We start from the raw sequence: 18,932 nt of genomic DNA on the forward strand, positions 1-18,932 counted from the left end.
TGAGGCAGCACTCGGAGGGAGCCCTGCTTGGGAATGGGACATGGACTTCACACAGCCTCTCACTGACTCCGTGGAAATGCTTCCAGCTTCTGTAATGTGACAGTCATCCTTTTAGAGGGTGGATTTCACCTGTGAGGATGCAGCATACAATGCTAATGCAAGCCTCATGTTTCACCCCAGAGGCAGGAACTAGAATGGGAAATGGGGGTGGGATCCTCTTGGTTTTGTCTGTTCTTCAAGTCTTTTGGGACTAACTTGTCCTCCTAGGACCTGCTGATCCCAGTGTGACATCTCTCTGTGGCCCTGCAAATACTGAATATATGAAAGATCCTGACACTTACTACCAAAAATGTACAGTCTGTTTGAGTCCTTCATTTGGCTAATTGTGACTGGTGAATCATTTCATGCACAGTAAGAATATCTCAATTGTTTTTCAGTGTCTCCAAGCCCTGGAATTCCTCCATTCAAACCAAGTTATTCACAGGGACATCAAGAGTGACAACATTCTGCTGGGAATGGATGGCTCTGTCAAACTAAGTATGCAGGGAACATTACTGCTGATGATTTATCAAACCATGCCAGTTATCTGCTCTGGGCCAGGCATTTTAGGGAGATGGGTGTTTGAGGTGCTTGATGCTGTCATGACAAACAGGCTGTAGAAATGCTACTGTAGATATTTCTGTGGCATTTGTTTTAATGGAGGTTGGCAAACACAAATCCTTGTGAACTGATACCAGACTTGAAGTGAGGCTCGGGCTTCACTTAGCTTTGGGCCATCTGTTTATGTGATCTAAAATAACAGTATTTTAATGCCACTCCAGTCCAGAAAGCTGGGTTGGAAGGTGTAAGGCTACGAGTCTTTATTTATGAGCAACCCCTTCAGTCTGGAAAATACTGCAGGTACTCAAGGGCCAGGGGAAGTGGAGGGAGGATTGAAAACTGTGTAACTAGAAATAATTTAATCTTACAATGCCAACCCAGACTAAATGTTGTTTCCTCCTTGTGGTATTGCTAGTAATGAAAATCTTGAGACTGTTCTGCCTGTCGGGTGCTAAGGTAGCTGTTGTGCTTGTCATTGTCCATGCAGAGATAACCCTGGAAACCAGTGAATTATTGTCTTCCACCTATAGCTTTAACAGAATGGTGCTCCCTTTTTCTTCCTCTCAGTTCTGTTGGCCAGCACCCAACAGGCATAAATAAATCTATTTTTGTCGGCAGCAACAGCAGATATGACTCAAAATTCACAGAGTGCAGATATGCTGAGTAAGGTGGGGTTTTTTTGCACATAATTGCTTTTTAAACTAAAGCTGAACTTTGATAGAGCCAGGTCTCAGGAGCATTAGCAATGAATAACTGATGGGGGCCAAAGTGCTCTATTCTTATGAAAAATTTCTTTAAGCACAGCGTGCTGGTGCCAGGCTGTAGTTTAAAGTTAGAGAAATCCCTGTGGATATGATGCAGTAACCTTCTGGATCTGAGCTGCTTGTTGGCTCTGCTGGAAATTTGCCCTGTTTATGAACCATATGTCCTTTCCTGGTATTTACCCTTGATGAAAACTCAGCTAGGAATCAGTTTAATTTTCATAATTCTTCCTAAAATTAGACCTGTGATGCCATAGGGGGTCAGGATGGGCAGTGCATCTTGCTGTGTTGATTCTGCTGGGCTCACAAGAACAGATTTAGTTTTCTTTTGGTGAGCCAAATACAAATAAAACATAGGGTGCAGCAATCTTTGTATGAGGCCCTCCATATTTCTCTCTGTTCGAAGAAAATAACCCATATAAATTTAAGTACTTTAAATTTATTCTGAACACTCTTTGCTCTATAAAATAAATGCTTCTTGAGGGATGGTATGTCTACAGGGGAAGTAATACCCATGGACTGCAAATATCACCAGACAGTGCAGCCTGTGGTCAGAGGGGTGTATCTAGTTCAGTCTTGCATTAATTCCTGTTTTTACATACCCAGGAAGGGTCTTTAGACCATATATTACATAGTTTGTAACATCTGTGTAGTGCTGCAACACAGGTGAGTGTCTTGACTTCTGTGTGTGGTTATTTCCTGATCACCATCTTTCACACACACAAGTCAGCAGGTCTAGAATCCTCATGGCCTCAAAGAGCCAGGTTTAGAAACTTAGCTCTAAACACCATCCTCTGTGTTAGCCACAAAACCACTCCTCCTGTCACAGCTGCAGCAGCAGCACACCAGACAGGGCAGCAGGGGGAAGTGTACTGTAGCCCTGGTGTCTGTAAGGGTTTTTGGAGAAACTTGCTGATTCCTGTGTCTTTTCCCTCCACTCTATTTTAATTTTGCAGCTGACTTTGGCTTCTGTGCCCAGATCACTCCTGAGCAGAGCAAGCGCAGCACCATGGTGGGCACGCCGTACTGGATGGCCCCGGAAGTGGTGACGCGGAAAGCCTACGGGCCCAAGGTGGATATCTGGTCCTTGGGGATCATGGCCATCGAGATGATCGAAGGAGAGCCCCCCTACCTCAATGAGAACCCTCTGAGAGTAAGAGAGTGCTTTTCTCCTCAGGTCTTCACTAAGCTGCTGGTGGAGCTGAGCTCATGTGAATCCTCTGGTGTGGTTTCATCGCCTCCAGCCCGATCTAACTCAAATGATCCTGTGGCCTCCTTAGATGTCATAGTGAGAAAACTGAGCTAGTCTTACTAAAAAAACATGGTTTGCTCTGGGTAGCAGAGGTGTGGGTTCTTCTATGAGTTAGATCATGCACAATCATAATTTCCCGCTTTCTGGGATGCTAATAGAGGCAAAAGTTCTACCTTAAGGCAACAATGCAGTCATGTCTCGAAACTTTCTACCCTGGGAATGAAAGAATTCTCCTCTGAGAAACCTGGTGTAGTGGAAGGTTCCCTGCCTGTGGCAGGAGTATTGGAACTAGGTGATCTTTAAGGTCCCTTTCAACCCAAAGAATTCTACATTTCTGTGATTCTATTGAGTTTTATTCTAGTACGAACTTTTTCCTATGGGCAAATTTTTCCTCCTTGCATGCTCCAAGTAAAATTCAAAGTGTAATAAGCCTTTAGACAGGGCTTAAGCCTCCTGATGTCTTTCCTTTGTTTAATTATTAACAAAAGGAGATATGCTGTCAGCATGTAGGGACTTCACTGCTCTTATTATAAGTCAGATTTATGGCTTTTTCCCTAGTTACATGGGTTGGAGGGATCTAGAAAAATTCTGTTTAATTTTTTTTTTCCCATCTCTTGTGTTGGAGGGGATTTTTGGGACAGAAGTGTAGCAGCCAAGAAGACTATAAGGAATAAAACAATGCTGAGTTAAAGTAACAATACATTGGCTTCATTTAACTCAATTTATGCCAATTCCCAGGCTACCAGACTGCTCCCATGGGACATGTTGAGTGATGTGCTCAAAAAGCCTGTATATTAACAAGTCTCTGACAGATTTCTCTTTCTTTGGAAAATTAATCCAGGAAGTTTCTCACATGAAATCCTGAAATGGATAAATTTTGAGTCTTTCGATTCTCAGAGGAGGATGTATGTGAATGCTTTATCCCCAAGAAATAGCAAAACTGCTTTTTTCTTGCAGGAAAGATGCCCAAGGGTCTGCTGGGCATCCTTTGTGAAGAGCCAGCTGCATCTTTATAGTGTTGATGTTTTAGGCCTTGTGCACTCAGGCAGCGTACCAACAGAAAAAAAATCTATTTAGTCAGGGTTACTTTCCCATGAGGATATAGTCATTACAGGAGTAGTGATAGAGTCGTGCCAGTTAACTTCCCTATGTAAACAGGGTCTGGAATGTTGGTTTTGTCCTTGTAATCTCCTGAGAGGGCTGCAGGATCCCAACCCAGATAACAAGGGCAAAACAATAAAGGGTTGGATCTCATCCACAAAAAAATAGGGCTGGCACAGCTATTCTGTTTGCTGAAATGTTGGCATTGATTAGTGACCCTGATAAGGTGGGGTTTTTTCCTCCCTATTGAACTGTGGAGAGGGAGAGGAGAAATAGGTGTCTCTAATCCAGAGATGGAATCTAATCTTCATAACCTCCTGTTTCCTGGGTGCTTGTTTTTGTCTCAGGCCCTGTATCTCATTGCTACTAACGGGACTCCAGAACTGCAGAATCCAGAAAAGCTTTCACCCATATTCCGAGACTTCTTAAATCGCTGTCTTGAAATGGACGTGGAAAAGAGAGGCTCTGCAAAAGAGCTGCTACAGGTATGTGATGGGGAACAAGACTGGGACAATATAATCACACAGTCCTGAGTGAGGCCAGGCTTAGGGGTGAGATCTTGTTTGAGGTCTTAAATACTGCATCAGCTGAAAGCACAAAGGTAAGGTAACCTCTCAGGGGAAAAAGGCAACTGAAAACCACAGCCCTCAAAGAAAAATCTATAATAAAGTGATAACAGACTGCTCCCTTTCCAGTACTGGCTACTGGCAGCAGCTGTGCAGCGTGTTCTGTGTCCAGACTCAAACAATAGCTGTGTCCCAGGCCTGCCAGATGCTGAGCCCCCCTGGTCCCGTGGTTTCTTCATGTGGCTGGCCATGACATCTGAGTGTGTTGTCCTGTCATGCTTGTTCCAATTTGGACAGCAGGAAGGCTTCTAGCTATCAGATATTCTGGCTGTCTTCTTTTGGAAGGAGGGATCACTAAGCTCTTTGAAGTGTTCATGGCATCAGTTAACTGGAGCAGTTCACTTTTACCACATTTTGCCTGATATTACTCCTTTGAGAGATGATGGAACAAAGCTTGTGAGATATCTTTATTATAGAATGGCTTGGATTGGAAGGAACCTTAAAGGTCCTCTGGTTCCACTTCCCCAGCCATGGGCAGGGACACTCTGCACTAGACCAGGCTGCTCAAAGCCCCATCCAGCCTGGTCTTGAACAGTTCCACGGATGGGGCATCCACAGCCTCTCTGGGTAACCTGTGCCAGTGCCTCACCACCCTGTAATCAGATATGTCACTGGAAACTTGGTGTCAGTCTGAACTCACAGTGAAAGCTGAGGACCCAGCTGCCAGGACGGATGGATCAACATGGATGAAAAGAGTGTTTTGTGCATTGTTTCTGTCAAATTTGCCATGAGTCTTTATAAAATACATCTGTGATCAGGAACACTCAGACCTTAAGAATTAGACTGTTTCCATTTTGTTTTCCTTTCTCTTCACTAATTTGTGTAGTGGCTCAGACTTGGATGTGTCGCTGCCTTCTGTAACTATAATGAAGCATAAATGTCTGACAATATGGTACTAGCTGAAAGATCATTTTTTCTTCTGGACTTTTCAGTCCTAAAATATCAGAAAGAAGTTATGTTCTGTTCCTCAGAGCAGGAGAACATTCTGACTGTAACACTTCAGCCTGTTATTAACTACCTTGTGGCCACGGAATTTTTACTTTTCATTTTTTTCCATCTCTGAAGCATGTTGCCTTGAATGATTGATCCCTTCTGATGCTCAGAAGTCTTGTGGATTATTGTTGCTTTTTATTTTCGGAACAGCTTGTGGACTTGACCTTCACTCCCACCTGAGAGCTGTTTTGATAATCAATATTGTTTTATTTAAAGAAGAGCACCTGTATAGGAGACTGAATGGTGCTGTGTTGCAAGCTCTGTGCTGCTCTCCCAAATTTCAGCTGCTTTGCAAATTTCTGATATCTGGTAGAAGGCCAAGGCAATGCTTTCTCCAGACCTGTGGCAACAGGGAACAGGGAAATGAGAGGTGATTCCTGCACGGAGCCCTATCCCTTGTGTCTGAAACCCATGGGGTGATTTTAGTACACCTTCTTTCACACTGGATTTCACTATAGATTTTGCAGCTTTATAATTCACATGGGGAATTTGCCGAGTTTTGCTCGATCTTGAACATATGCAAACATTGGATAATTTAGCATGTGTTGGGTGCAAATCTCTTCATCGCTTCAGGCAATCCCCAAAATTTTGTCATAGAATCCAGAGCTTCTGGATTGATGTAGTCAGAGACTAGAGTAGGTTCTCAGATTTCATATGGGTTTAGGTGAAAATGCTTGGAATAGCCACTTCTGGAGCATACTCTGAAAAATCTAACCATTTTTCCTTTTGTTTTGTCCTAGCACCAGTTCTTGAAAATTGCAAAGCCTCTATCCAGTCTCACTCCTCTGATTATTGCAGCTAAAGAGGCAGCCAAGAACAACCATTAGAGTGGTGAAGTCAACAGAGTCATCATGTCAAGACTTTCAGATGTTCATTTCAGAGACTGAATTACTCGCCCTTCTCCCCTTCTGCTCCTTCTTCACAGGGGTGTTGTTAAAACCTTGACTTGCCCTGGAGGGTGGCAGAGGCATTGTTCACTGTATGTGGAAGGGCACACAACAGGACATGGCTGATCTTACATGGTGAACTGTCCCGCCATCCTCGTGATGGGGACAAGAGGGGAAGAACATTTTGTATGGGTGAGCAGATCTTTCTGAGAGCGTCTGAACCTGACCTACACGTAGTGAAGCCAGTTTGTTTTCATATTTCTTATGGTGTTTATTTTTAAAAATAATGTGGAGCCTTACACCATGTTTATCTTATTAAATTAAATCTTTTGCTGGCTGCACTTTGCCTGCTTCTGCCAAGCTGCTGTTACACCATGGAGGCTGCTCTGTGCTCTGGATGACTCAAGGAAGGGAGGAAGCAGGCAGCAGCTCTGGGAACAGCTGTCAGCTGAGAGGGGAACCAGGGGGTGAAGGTGCCTCCCTCCTGCAGCACTGCTGGATGCCTCGAGGAAGCTTGGACAAAGCCTATGTGTGCTTCCTGCAGCCATTGAAGAACTCGATTTATGGATGATCTCTTTGCCAAACGGTGTGAACTGCCCCCTACTCCCCCTTCCCCCTTTAGTGGCAACTCTACTAGCTAAACAAATCTCAAATAATTTTTGTTGTTCTAGGAAATAAATCACAGGAAGAAAATGACAGAGAGCTCTTTTAGGGTTGTTTTATCAGTGCTGTGAGGCTTTTTAGAGATGCTGCCCTGTGTGATTAACAAACAGAGCAGTTACTATTGTAAAGACAAGATTTGCCCACAAAATATGTTGAGAACTCTTGTTTCTTAGAGCAAGTCCAATGGAAAACAAACTGATGATGGATGCTGCTTTCTCTGTGGAGATGTGGGGACACAAAGTTTTTGAAATGATGGTTTCTTTATGCTACTGATTCCTTGGGTTGCCCATAGTCTGTAACAAACAACAGGAAATCTGGAACTACTAGAAGAGGGACTGGTTGTAAACACTGGGCTGATGTTAAACTGTATACTGATTTTTTAATAAAGTGACTGCTGCGTTTCTTAACTTGGGGATAGAGGAGAACTGGAGAATTCACTGTCACCAGACAAGTCTGTCATGGCTCATATGGTCACCAGGTACTTGGATGTGTTGGATGAAGTAATTTAACCTTGTTGCTTACCTCTTCTTCTGCAGTCCTGGGATAGCAAGTGGCTCCCAAGGGCCACTTTACACATAGTGAAAACCATACAAAAATGTGTATTGTAACTGTGGGAGCTGCTTTTCTGTACTGCTCTGGTCACATATGGGGTGAGTTTAAACCTATCCTGGAGTAACCTCTCATCGTTCTGTTGGACAGAAATTCATTCCTTTGTGCTGAGACCTGCTGCTGGCTCAGCCCTTTCCTCCCTGGACCTGGGCTTTAATTAAATATATTTTTCTGATTTGGCCCCACAGTCCATGACAGCTATTACACTAACTTTACTGGTGTAGGTACTGTGTGAGTTCTTTTGCTTCTGAGGGGCCGCCTTCTATCCTTTGAGCTCCAGGGCAATCACTGTTTGACAGAAGGCTGAGGGGTGAAGCCTGTTCTCCCAATTTGCAGCCTCTCTCCCTTTGTGTGTGTATATTTCATCTCCCAGTATTGTTTAGTTTCCTCTCACAAACCTTGTATCCAAGGATGAATTCCTTGGGCAAAACAGCAGAGCTGCCAACCTGGAAAGGGATATGATCTATTGATGAGCTCATCTCCTTGGAGCTTAGGTGGAGATTGTGGAATGGAAGGCCACTATGCTTGAATAATTCCCTTTGAAAAGGACTTTGTATTCCCTCTGGAAGACTCAGGATGGCATATGTGGGAGGAATAGAATTAATGGCTAGATCTCTCTTGATCTAAAGTCTCATTTGACTGGCAGATTTGGCAATTGACTGTTTTTCAGGCAGCTCAGGGTTCAATTTGATCCACAATGTGTTTAATGTCTTTGACTTGTCTTTGATTCCCTTCCCCACTCCCTTCTCTGCATCTCACTGAGATGAAAACCTTAATGCAGATGCCCCCTATCTTGTGAGCATGCACGGGAGCTTATTTTCCTCCAGCAAGATTTCTGCTAAACTTCCTCAAACTTCCCCAAAAAGGATAGAAAAGGTTATTTTTATGTATTTTAAGTTGCTCTTCTGGATCCTCTATTGCATAATGAAAAGGGATGAGCAGCGACTGTTTATCCCTCATCTCACAATGTGCTTCTGTCTCGTCAGCTTCCACATGGACTCGGTCATGCCTGGTTTCTGTTGGCTGCTGGAGAGGGGTGTTGCCAAAGGTCTTTCTTTCTGCTGGGAAAAGCTGCAAGACTGTTCCTATGTCTGTGTGTCATCTTGTCCCAGGCTGTTTTGTCCCCACTCATGCTGGGTGAGTGGGAAAAAGGCGATTGCTACAGTGTGCCTGGACCTAGTTTCTAGTTACCAGACACATCCTGGTTTTATGCTCTCAGAAAATATTTTAAAATCTTTTTTAAAAAAATTGTAATTAGCCTAATCTTAAGAAAATGGGTTTATTTTGTTCTAGTTGTTCTGAAATGCATCCTTTCCTCCCCTCTCCTTTCATGTGTGAGTCGCCCAGCACCAACATCTCTGCTAGCTCTTGAAGAGCCCTTTCTGTCTGCAGCACACTCCTGTCTAGAGAGGGCTCTTAAATAGTGACTTTCTGACTTAAAATTTAATCTCCAGGGCTTATTTTCAGAGAATATCTTGTCCCTGCTGTTACTTGAAAGTGACTACAACTTGACAGCTTCTTGGTGCCTTTTTCCCCCCCTAACTTTCTCTTATTCTAGAGTTGAAACCATTTTTAATCACAGCTCTTAATTATTAATTTGCCTAATATTAAAGTTCTCTCTTCCATATTAGAACATGAAATATTCAGTTGTTTTGACTGTCCTTCCAGAAAGCTGATTTCCTTTTTGGGGAATCTCAAGCAATCTTATACCAGAAATAGTTTCATATCCTACAGGCTTGGTGGAGGGAAAGTAAAAAACTCATGTTCTTTTCTTAAACACAGAGAGTTGTCTTATTTGAGTATCAATTGGTATCTTCAATAAGACTTTTCCTATGTTTCAAGAATGGGCATTGATTCTTTGTATTAGTTTAGCTATTAGGGTTTTTAAAAGATTTTTTAAACAAACAATTTGACTTGTGTCCAAGAGTTTGTGTGTGAAAGGGGTATGGAGACCACGTGGGAAGAGGGCAGGTTATTTGCACAACACTCTCAGGCACATGGTGTGATTCTTGGAGTTGTCCTGCTCAGGGCCAGGAGTTGGACTCAGTGATCCTTGTGGATCCCTTCTAACTCAGGATATTCTGTGAGGCTGAGAGGGAAGAGCCAGGACAGGGGTGGAGGGCACAGCAGAGCTAGCTGGTTGCAGCAGCAGGGCACACCTTTAGCCATCCCTGAAATGTCTTCATTGAATCGATGTGTTTTTAAGGAGCATAAATCTGTCTGATTCGTTGCTACAGGCATTTCTCTAGGCAGGCATTATGCTCCTACCAAACTGCCTTCCTCTTTTAAACAAAAGGGGTGCAGGGATTTCTCCAGCAAAGGAGGCTCCTTGAGAAAGGAGGTTTCCATGGAGACATTTACTTGACTTAAACAATCTGGCAAAGGCTTGAGAAGAGGTTTGGTGGGTAGACACCACATCGACACCACTGTTTTGCAAAGCAGCTGGAGTTGCTGCAGTGTTTTGTTGCCAACTTGATGCCCCTTTTCAGGGGGTTGGTTTTGAAAAAGTGCTGAGAATGTTGCCTGGTCGGGATTGTGAGCAGTATAAAAGTCTGTCTCTTCTTAGCTTAGCTGAGATGTCTGTTAGTATCCTGATCCATCTGTCTCAAAATGCTGCAGGTCAGTGTAAGTAGGGCACGTTTGCAGCAGAGCACTGTGCAGGGAAGGATTGCAATGGTCTGTAGTAGGTGCTTGCTTTCTTAGAACAAACCCACCCCTCTTGGCTGACAGCAGAATTGGTTCTGACCAGTTTCTAAGAATAATACTTGTTTGAAGCCTCCTTGTAATTAAGAGCATAGTCCACTTGTCTGGTGAATGACCTCGTCAGTGTTAAAATTGCTAAAGGTGAAATGATTATCTGCTTGTCTTTCCCCCATAACACAGCAAGACTTTCTAATGGCTTCTTATTTCAGCTGTAATAGAGAGCCTGTAAATGTATTTTGGGGTCATAAGCCCAAGTGGATGGAGCATATGTATAATGAATGCTGTAGGATCTCATAGTTTGTTGCTAAAGACAACTCACTGTGGCAAAGGTGGGACCTTAGAGAAGCAGCTGCCAGCTTTGACAGGGAATGGCCAACAGCAACAAAACTGCAATGCAGATGGGAGCTGGACAGAAACTTGCTGCCAGAGTGGAGCCTACAGTGAATGGTGGGAAAGACACAGAGTTGGTCCAAAGGGTGGGATGAACCATTAAAACTCCAATTATACACTTGCTGAGGAAATTCAGGGAGTGCCACAGCAGTCTGCTGCATCTCAAGGCAGCAGTGTCTCTGAAGGAGGAGAGCAGAAAGGAGCCTGAGAAGGGAAAAGGTGCTGAAAGTGGAGAGTGGAGCAGCAGTATGGCTCTGAGTCAGCTTGTGCTTAAGAGCTGGAGCTAATCCAGGAGGTTCACAAAAAATGACAAAATTCAGCTGAAAAGGAAAAGCGGAGCTAGAAAGGAGGAGATGGCCTTGATGTGCCAGGGAACTGAAGAGAGAGGCCAGATTTCCTGAATGTGTGAAACAGCAGAAACAAATTTAACCGGCTTCTGTGGGTGACAAGTAGCTTGTTCCCTCCTGCCTTGCAGCATCAGTGTCTTGTCTTTTTGAGATCAGCTCTGCTTTGGGATCATGTCAGCAGCCACCCAGCTTCGGCCTCGTGTTTGTCAAGAAGGCTTTTTCTCTGCTCCTACTGACTTCTGACTGCAGCTCTCTGCTGTTGGTAGATGTCTTTGTGTCGTGTCCCACCTGGAAATACAGAAGCTGTTGCAGTTTTAAAATCTGCTGGGTAATGTAGTTCTCCCCATGCTGCCTTGGCATAACTCCTGTACTGTACTGCTGGGTTTGTTTAATGTGCCAGGTCAGCTCAGCCATTTTAAAAATAAAATTTGAAACCTTATATAAAACCTTGATTAATTATTTGGTTCTGCTTGACTTGCTGTTTCAATGATCCTTGCAGTGATAGTAGGAATGAATGGGGGTGCTTGAAGGAAGGGGTTGTGTTTCTCTGGCCTGTTTTAGATTAATCAGGTCTTATTTGATTGAGCAAAGTGCCTACACTAAAAGCTGTTGCAGCAAGTGTGACTTTCACTACTTATTTTAACTTGTTTGGACACAATTAATATTCTGGAAAGCAGTCTGGAAGTAGGATCTAGACCACAGCTCAGACAAGAAAAGAAGGAAGTTTGTTTTCTCTGCAGGTGAAGTTTGGTGTCTGAGACTCCTGGTATGGAGGGGGAAATTGGGTGGTTTTGAGATGGGTAAGTGCACCCACCTTGCAGAATCACTTTTTCTTTCAGGCTTGGTGCGATAAGGGTGATGAGAAGAACAGAAGTTCATCATACTGCCTGGGTATCATCTGACCTGGATGTTTTACTCTGAGAAGCTCAGCCTGGTGCTGAGAGGTTTCTGAGGCCAGCACCTGTGGAATGTGGGGGTGAGGAGCAGTGAGAAGCTTGGAGAAGCTCTGACAAGCTCCTGTGAATCAGCTGGGTGCTGAGCCAGGTTTTAGACAAGTCACTGAGAGACAAGGGAACACCTTGAATGGGGGACTTTACCAACTAGAGCAAGGAAATCAATGTGACTCCATAAAATCCCCTCTGCCTAGAACAGATGCTGGAGCTTTATACTGCTTTCCATCCATTGCTTTTCCAGGTCTTTTTCAGGAAAGCCAGAGGAGATGCCCATCAAGTTGTGTTTTACAAAGATGGGGCCCTATTGTTTGAGCAAGTGGAATGCTGCAGCTCTGCTGGCAAGGATTTGGGGTGATTCTCTTTGCCAGGATGCGGTAGCATCCCATGTTGGATGTCCTTGTCCCATTAGAGAAAAGAAACCTGACTGGACCAACACCACCTCCCCTTCACAGAATGATAGAATGGCTTGGGTTGGAACAACCTGAAAGATCCTTTAATTCCCACCCCCCTGCCATGGACAGGGACACCTTTCACTAGACCCAGGTTACTCAAAACCTCATCCAACCTGGCCTAGAACACTTCCAGGATTGGACATCCACAGCTTCACTGGACAATCTGTGCCAGTCTCTCACCACCCTCACAGTGAAGAATTTCTTCCTAATATCCAATCTAAAACTTCTCTCTTTTATTTTGAAGCCATTTCCCATTGCCCTGTCATTGCATGCCCTTGACCAAAGTCCCTCTCCAGCTCTCTTACAGCCCTTTTAGGTACCAGAAGCTGCTCTAAGGTCTCCACAGGATCTTCTCTTATCCAGGCTGAACAACCACTCTTCCTCAAATGCTTCACAAAGGAGGGGGACCAGGCAAACTTTGCTCATGGTAATAAATGTAAGTCCCCAAAAAAGTGTCCCTAAAAATACTACTGGATTGGTGTTCTGGTGGCTCTACCCCCTAGAGCCATGGAGGGGGCATAGTGTATTCTAACCAGCTACTATTGTCCATGATTTCTGGGGAGATCTTTCTTTCTTGGAAGCTGCTTCTCTTGAGACTAACTTGGTTGAGTTGCCCAGCAGTGGATGGGGGATGGCAAATGTTGGACAATGAATGATGGCAAGGCTTTAAGAAATGGTTGATGTTGATTTCAGTGAAGTATAACTTGTCTGAAGACTCTTCAGAACCCAAGGGAGTTTTCCTGAAGGTAAATTCATAATCAAATTTAAAAGCAAATAATTATTGAAGGCTTATTTCATAGCTTAATAGTTGGGGAGTCAGATAAATAATTCTGGAGATGGACACAAGGTGACAATACCTTGTGTTAGATCAGCTGATTTATGGAGGGGGAGCAGGGGAGACACCAAAAATCTTTGGGGAAAACACAGCTTCTGAGGTGTCTGAGCCAAACACAGCTTCTGGCAGCTCAATCCTAGTGGGAGCAGTTATTCTCTGTGTAGCTGCACGATATTAATTTATTTAGGAGTGACATAGGGGAATAAGTGGTGGGAGAAGGAATACACTGGCAGGTCCAACAGAGGTGTTCTTTATCTCATGCTGCAGGAACACTGCAGCTCCTCGAGCAGAGCAGCTTTGACTGGGTCCCCTCATTTCCTAGCAGCACCCAGAAGACTTCCAAGTTTTGGTTCTCAAGCTCATCTTTGAGGAGGATCTGTAGTTCGAACAGGGTGAGCAGGGAGCTGACTAGACTTGCCTGATCCTTCTCATTCCTGGGGCTGTGATGCCCTCTCCCGGCAGCTGCACCGAAAAGTCCTTTCCTTTCGTGCTCCTTTTCTGTGAGCAACGTAAAAAGGAACTTTTTGTGTTTCTGTTGGAGGATGCACGCTGAAGGCAGCCGGGGCACACAGGCATGGATAAGATCATCCTGACGTGGGATCTGGTGTCCTGCTGTCTGTTCCCTTGTGATCTCCTCACCTCCAGCTTTGTTCCTCTCACATTTTTAAGTTGCAGCAGCCTTGTAAGGCAAATATGTTCCCCCAGGCCATGGGTTATGTGTGAGCCCTCTGCTCCCACCCCAGCACAGGTCCCTAATGCTCACCCACACCCTTGTGCTTCCCCCAGGGCTGGTGGGACTTTCTGCTGGGCCCTGACAGGCTGGTTAAGCCTGGTAAAGGAGAAGGGGCACCGTGCCACAAAGGCTGGCAGGGTTGAGAGCTGCTGGGCAGAGGCTTCTCCCCTGTGGATGTGGTCAGGGTGAAGTGAGCCCCGTCTCATCCCTCATCGCATACCTTGTGCCCTAAAACCAATAGTCTGCATAAATTTGGGGCTACAGCTCTTGTGGTGGTCAAGGTCATGGTCCTGCTGTCCATGTGTGCAGCTGAAATGGTGTCCAGGGCTCAGGTGTGCCTGGATCATGCCCTGGAGGGCAGTGGGCAGGTAAGAGTCCTCTCTCTTCTCACCAGTGGAGAGCTGAAATGCTCAGAGGTGGACAGGGAAGTGAGGTTCAACTGGCACGGGGGGCAGTGAACTGAGGGGCAAACTGTTCCCTCAGTCCCCCTCCTTTTCTGGGGAGATCCCCATGGCTGCATGAACAGTGAGTCCCTAGATGAGAAGCATCCACTGTGTTTTCTAACCACAGACCCCACTTCTCACTCAAGGCCTTTGTGTTTTTTGGTCACCCCGAAGCCCAACCCAGGGATATTGTAAATTGTCCCGTCTCTTTTGCACCATGAAGAATCCACCAGGTAGGTCCCAGCTCAGGAAGGACCAGCCTGAGGTCAGTGGTCATGCTGGGGCACAGAAAGATGGCAGTGTCCCCAGAGCAGGCACCAGCCAGCTCAGCTGTTTCCTTGCACAGGGACAGTGGGTTGGGTGCTCCCAAGTGGCTGCAGGAGCTTTGGGCAATGTCACCACTGGCACTGGTGTGCTGGGCAAGGGAGGGCTCATTGATGGTGGGTCCCACTGGCCAGCCTGTGTCTCCTTGCCTGTGCCATCCACCATGTGAAGGGTAGGAAGCACCCAGTGAGTTCTCTGGACTTATCCTGGTGGTGACAAGTGTCACAGTTTTAAGAGCCTGAGTGGTGGGAACCACCTTTGCTAGTCCAAACTGGGACAGCAACTCTGAGTGCCCACAAAACTCTTTGACTGCTCAGCTCCCTGAAGTGTGTTTTATTACCCTGGGATGATGGGGGACTGTCCTGGTTTAGGGCAAATTTGTTAAAGAATCTGCAAAGGAGGGCCCCTCCAGAAAGCAAACCCACACGGCCCCTCCCCCCAAACTGGTTCGGGAAAAAATTCCTCGGAGAGAGGTGGAAAGAACCTGTTTATTTGACTGGCCCAGCATCCCCGAGCACACAAAATGAACAATACCCGATGACACCGCTCTGAGAAAGATGACAAAATCAGAAAGTCTCTTTCGGGGGTGGTTGCTCTGTTCTCAGTCCCTCCGGCGCTGGGGCAGCTGCTGTAGCCGAACCTTCGGTGTTCCCGGGTCCCAGTCCGGAGCAGGTTCAAGATGGTCACAGAAACAGGAGGGGAGAAACAGTCCAGGACGGAATGTGGACTGTTTAGCTAAACTAGCTAATAAGCAGAGGCCAAAGCAGAACAGAAGCGAGAGCAGAAAAGAGAGCAAGCAAAGCAGCAAGCTGAAGCTGGAAGTGAAAAACAGCCCTATGTACTGCCCGTCTCTGTGTACCTGATAACCCAAACAAAACTTCCACTCTTCAGAGCCGGTACTAAAGGCACAGAACATATGAATGGGGATACAAGCATCATAACATCACCCCAGGACAGGGACCTTGCTGCAAGATCCCCACTGAGGAGCAGCAGGATGTCCCCATCCCTCTCGAGGGGCAGGGGCAATGCAGACCTCCAGGTGCACTGACCAAAGAGGAGCAGGAGGCAGCACAGAACTGTGTGCCGGTGTGCTCGAGAAACAAAACTCTGAAGTGCTTCAGTCCTGAGGTCTGCCACGATCCTCCCTCATCATTTGGCATGTTACACTTCTTGGATACAGAAAAATTTGGCCCAGGGGTGTTTTATCACACCCTACTCTTCCCCATTGGTCCTTGCGTGATTTTCCCCTCTGGAAGTCCCTTGGCCTCTCAGGGTACCTCAAGCTGTATCCTCCTGGGTGTGCTGCAATCCCCTGATTTCTGGACAAAATGATGCTGTTTCTTAAAGAACAGCCACAAACCATGGAAGAAGAGTGAGGGCTGTCCTGTTCTCCCTCTAGCCAAGGCTGCACCAGCTCCAGCAGCAGCCAGCCCTGCCATGGGAGAGTGGGCAGCAGAGCTGCTGCAGCCACAGCGGTGAGAGGCAGAGTTTGTCCCCACCAGCTTCTTTGAGGACAATGGAAAAGCTGCCTCCATCCACTCAACACAGCCTGTATTTCTGCTGGGGGGGGCTGGTTCCCCACAGCCAGGCTCTTGGAGTATCTGCCTGGTGTCCCTTCCTGCCCACCTGAGGGAAATGGCTTTCCCAGAAACAATGCTCAGAGCCCCTTATTGAGCCCCAGGACTTGGGAGGACTTGCCTGGCATTTTGGCATGCAGGAGGTGATTTTCTGAGTTTATATTTCGGCTCTTGTTGTACATTTTGTATCCGATGGGTTGCACACTCCAGAAGGAACTGCCATGTCTTGGGCTCAACTGGTTGGACTCTGCACCATTATCCACAGCCACTGCTGTGCTTGACAAGGGACAGCAGCATTTCTTGGGAGCAAGAGCACTTGGAAACAACTCTGATCAACCCAAGCAGCCTGAGAAGTGTTAGTGAAGGGCATGTCCCAGAAGCAGGGCCAGGCCCAGGTTTCCATGGAGGCTTGCCAGCATCCCTCAAAACCTGCTGCTCCCCATTTTCACAGTGCCTCTACTTTACCCTGAGTCTCCCCACACCAACACTTTGGGAGTAACTGATGCTGTCTTGTTTCTTTTGTGTTGGAGCTGTGGTTCAGGCTGGGAGATGGCAATAGGACCTCCCAACCTGCCCCTTCCTCTGCAGCCTCATCCCTGGGGCTTGATGTGAAGCTGTCTGTGAACATCTTTATTCTTGGACATGCTGTGCATTGAGGGGGTGGAGGAGCCTCTGCTCTCTTGTGATGGGGCTTGGAGCTGGCCAGGGTCCCTTTCTTACCCCTCAGCCCATCCTGTGTGCCTCTGGGGACTGACATTTCTGCTTTTTGGTGGGATACTACTTGTGGAAAAAGCAGATGCTGCTCTTCTCTGACTGTGGGTCTGAAGCCTGGATCAGTTCAGTTCAGGTCACTTCCTTCTCCCCCCACCTCCCTTATCTTTCCTGGGACTGCAATAAACTGTGCCATTTCTGTCACAAATCTCATGGGGACATTGTTACCTGCATGAGAAAAAAGTTGAAAGTTGAGCTGTTCCTTGGGCCAGTGTGCTGAGTGGGATGGGGGACATGATGGGGACACACACTGGCCCCTCGTGCTGCCAAGGCAGTTTGTTGTGAGAGGACCTAGGGTAGGAGGGTGTGAACATTTGTTCATTTCCCAGCAAAATCCTCTATGATGCGGCTGGCAGCTGGGCAGGGACGCCATCCCCACTCCCTGTTTGTGCCATTTTTGCCCTGGGTTTATCTTCTCCTGACACAAACAGAGGCACAACTCACAGGGTTCAAGGCTGACCTGCCCTGCTCTCCCCTTGGAGAGGGTTTGTACAGCACCAGTTCCTTGCAGATATTCCTTTTATGGACTCATAATCTCCAAGGCTGGACTTTCTGGTGGCAGGGCCCCAGCAGATCCTTTATTCCCAGTTTCTGCCAGGTCTAGGACATTGACTGGAATGCTGGGTGAGGATTTTGTGCTTGAGATAAGCTGGTGAACTCTGAGCTGAAATAACTGAAGCTGGAGCAGCGTTTGCAGCATCTGCCCAGCTGATCAGTCCTTTGCCAGCTGTTTGGAGAGCAAACTGGTGCTGAATGCTTTGCATGTCTATACCCAGAAGAAAGCAAAACCACAGGAATAGTTTAGGGCAAAGAATAGAGATATTTTGGAGATATTTGGGGGTTTTTTGGGTGGTGGTTTTTTTTTTTTTTTGGTTTTTTGTTTTTTTTTTTTTTCTTTTAGGAGGTAAGACTATGGTAGAGCTTTTAATAAGCTTTTTCATTTTTCAGACTCTTATCTCCACTGAAGAGTTTTTTCGGGCTGATGATGTTGCTCAACCCTGTCCGTTTATCTCCATGTAACCCTTGGGGTTCATCCACATGGTGAGGATGCAGCAGCTGGAAGAATGGCAGCCTGAATGGGGTGATGGTGAAGGCCCTTCAGCCTTATTCTGGGGAGTTTCTGACCCTACTACTGTCTTCAAAGGCAGAGCAAAATGCTCTGGCTCTCTGTGCTTTCCACTACTCCTTAAGCCTTCCAGGCCACCCCCATGCCATGCTTTCCCTTGTCTTGGACCTTCAGGCTTCCAGTGTGGCCCCGTAACAAAGCTGGGCTCAGCACGGCCCAAATACGTAAGGAGAAAAATCCAGTGGATCAACTCAGGAGATTAAAACTGCAGGGTACCTGGAAAAGCTGCTGCTTCCTAAATCTCATTAGTGCTACCAGTCTTCTAAATCTCACCCTCTCCTGCCCTATTTATCACATTTCCAGGAATTAGACCACAAAGCACTAATTTTTCTGCAGGCTCCCACACAGACCCGTGCATTTTTGCTCCAGACAGCCAAGTGTTAGCTGGAGAACCACCAGCAATAGAACCAGCTGCTTCTACCTTCACGTCTTGCATTTATCTCATTCCAATTCTCCCAGTTCCACAGGAAGAGTGGTGTTATTTTAGGACCTAGTGCTAAGGAAAGATTAGCTAAGGAAAGATTTTGAAGTGGAGCTCTTCTATGCCTTCTGCTCATCGTTAAGTTTCGGAGTGAACCAGGCTGTCACCTCTAGAGCTCATCCTCTATTGAAAAGTTTCTCTTTGCAAAGTGCACTGCACAAAAAGTGCTGGACCATCCTTTCTGCCCATTCCTGCTCTGTTTCCAAGGGCAGTTTGCTGATTTTGCTTTTGAGGGACCTCCTGATCTGTCTTTAAAAAGAAAAATCCCAAAGTGAGAAACCACAGGGATGGAAAACCGGCATCAG

General features: G+C 46.1%; 1 protein-coding gene across 7 annotated transcripts in view; it reads left to right on the forward strand.

Moving 5' to 3' along the window:
• Window positions 1-11,384, forward strand: part of PAK1 (p21 (RAC1) activated kinase 1) — a 103,857-nt gene extending 92,473 nt beyond the window's left edge. For all 7 annotated transcript variants that reach the window (XM_064720410.1, XM_064720387.1, XM_064720378.1 and 4 more), the window contains 4 exons: window positions 438-537; window positions 2,318-2,514; window positions 4,062-4,199; window positions 6,074-11,384. In XM_064720410.1, coding sequence (XP_064576480.1) covers window positions 438-537; window positions 2,318-2,514; window positions 4,062-4,199; window positions 6,074-6,160 — 522 coding nt within the window. In that variant the 3' untranslated portion in view covers window positions 6,161-11,384. The remainder of the gene's footprint in view (window positions 1-437; window positions 538-2,317; window positions 2,515-4,061; window positions 4,200-6,073) is intronic.
• The last annotated feature ends 7,548 nt before the right edge of the window (window positions 11,385-18,932 follow it).

The sequence above is a fragment of the Zonotrichia leucophrys genome, chromosome 1 (genome assembly GCF_028769735.1).
Source record: "Zonotrichia leucophrys gambelii isolate GWCS_2022_RI chromosome 1, RI_Zleu_2.0, whole genome shotgun sequence".
NCBI lineage: Eukaryota > Metazoa > Chordata > Aves > Passeriformes > Passerellidae > Zonotrichia > Zonotrichia leucophrys.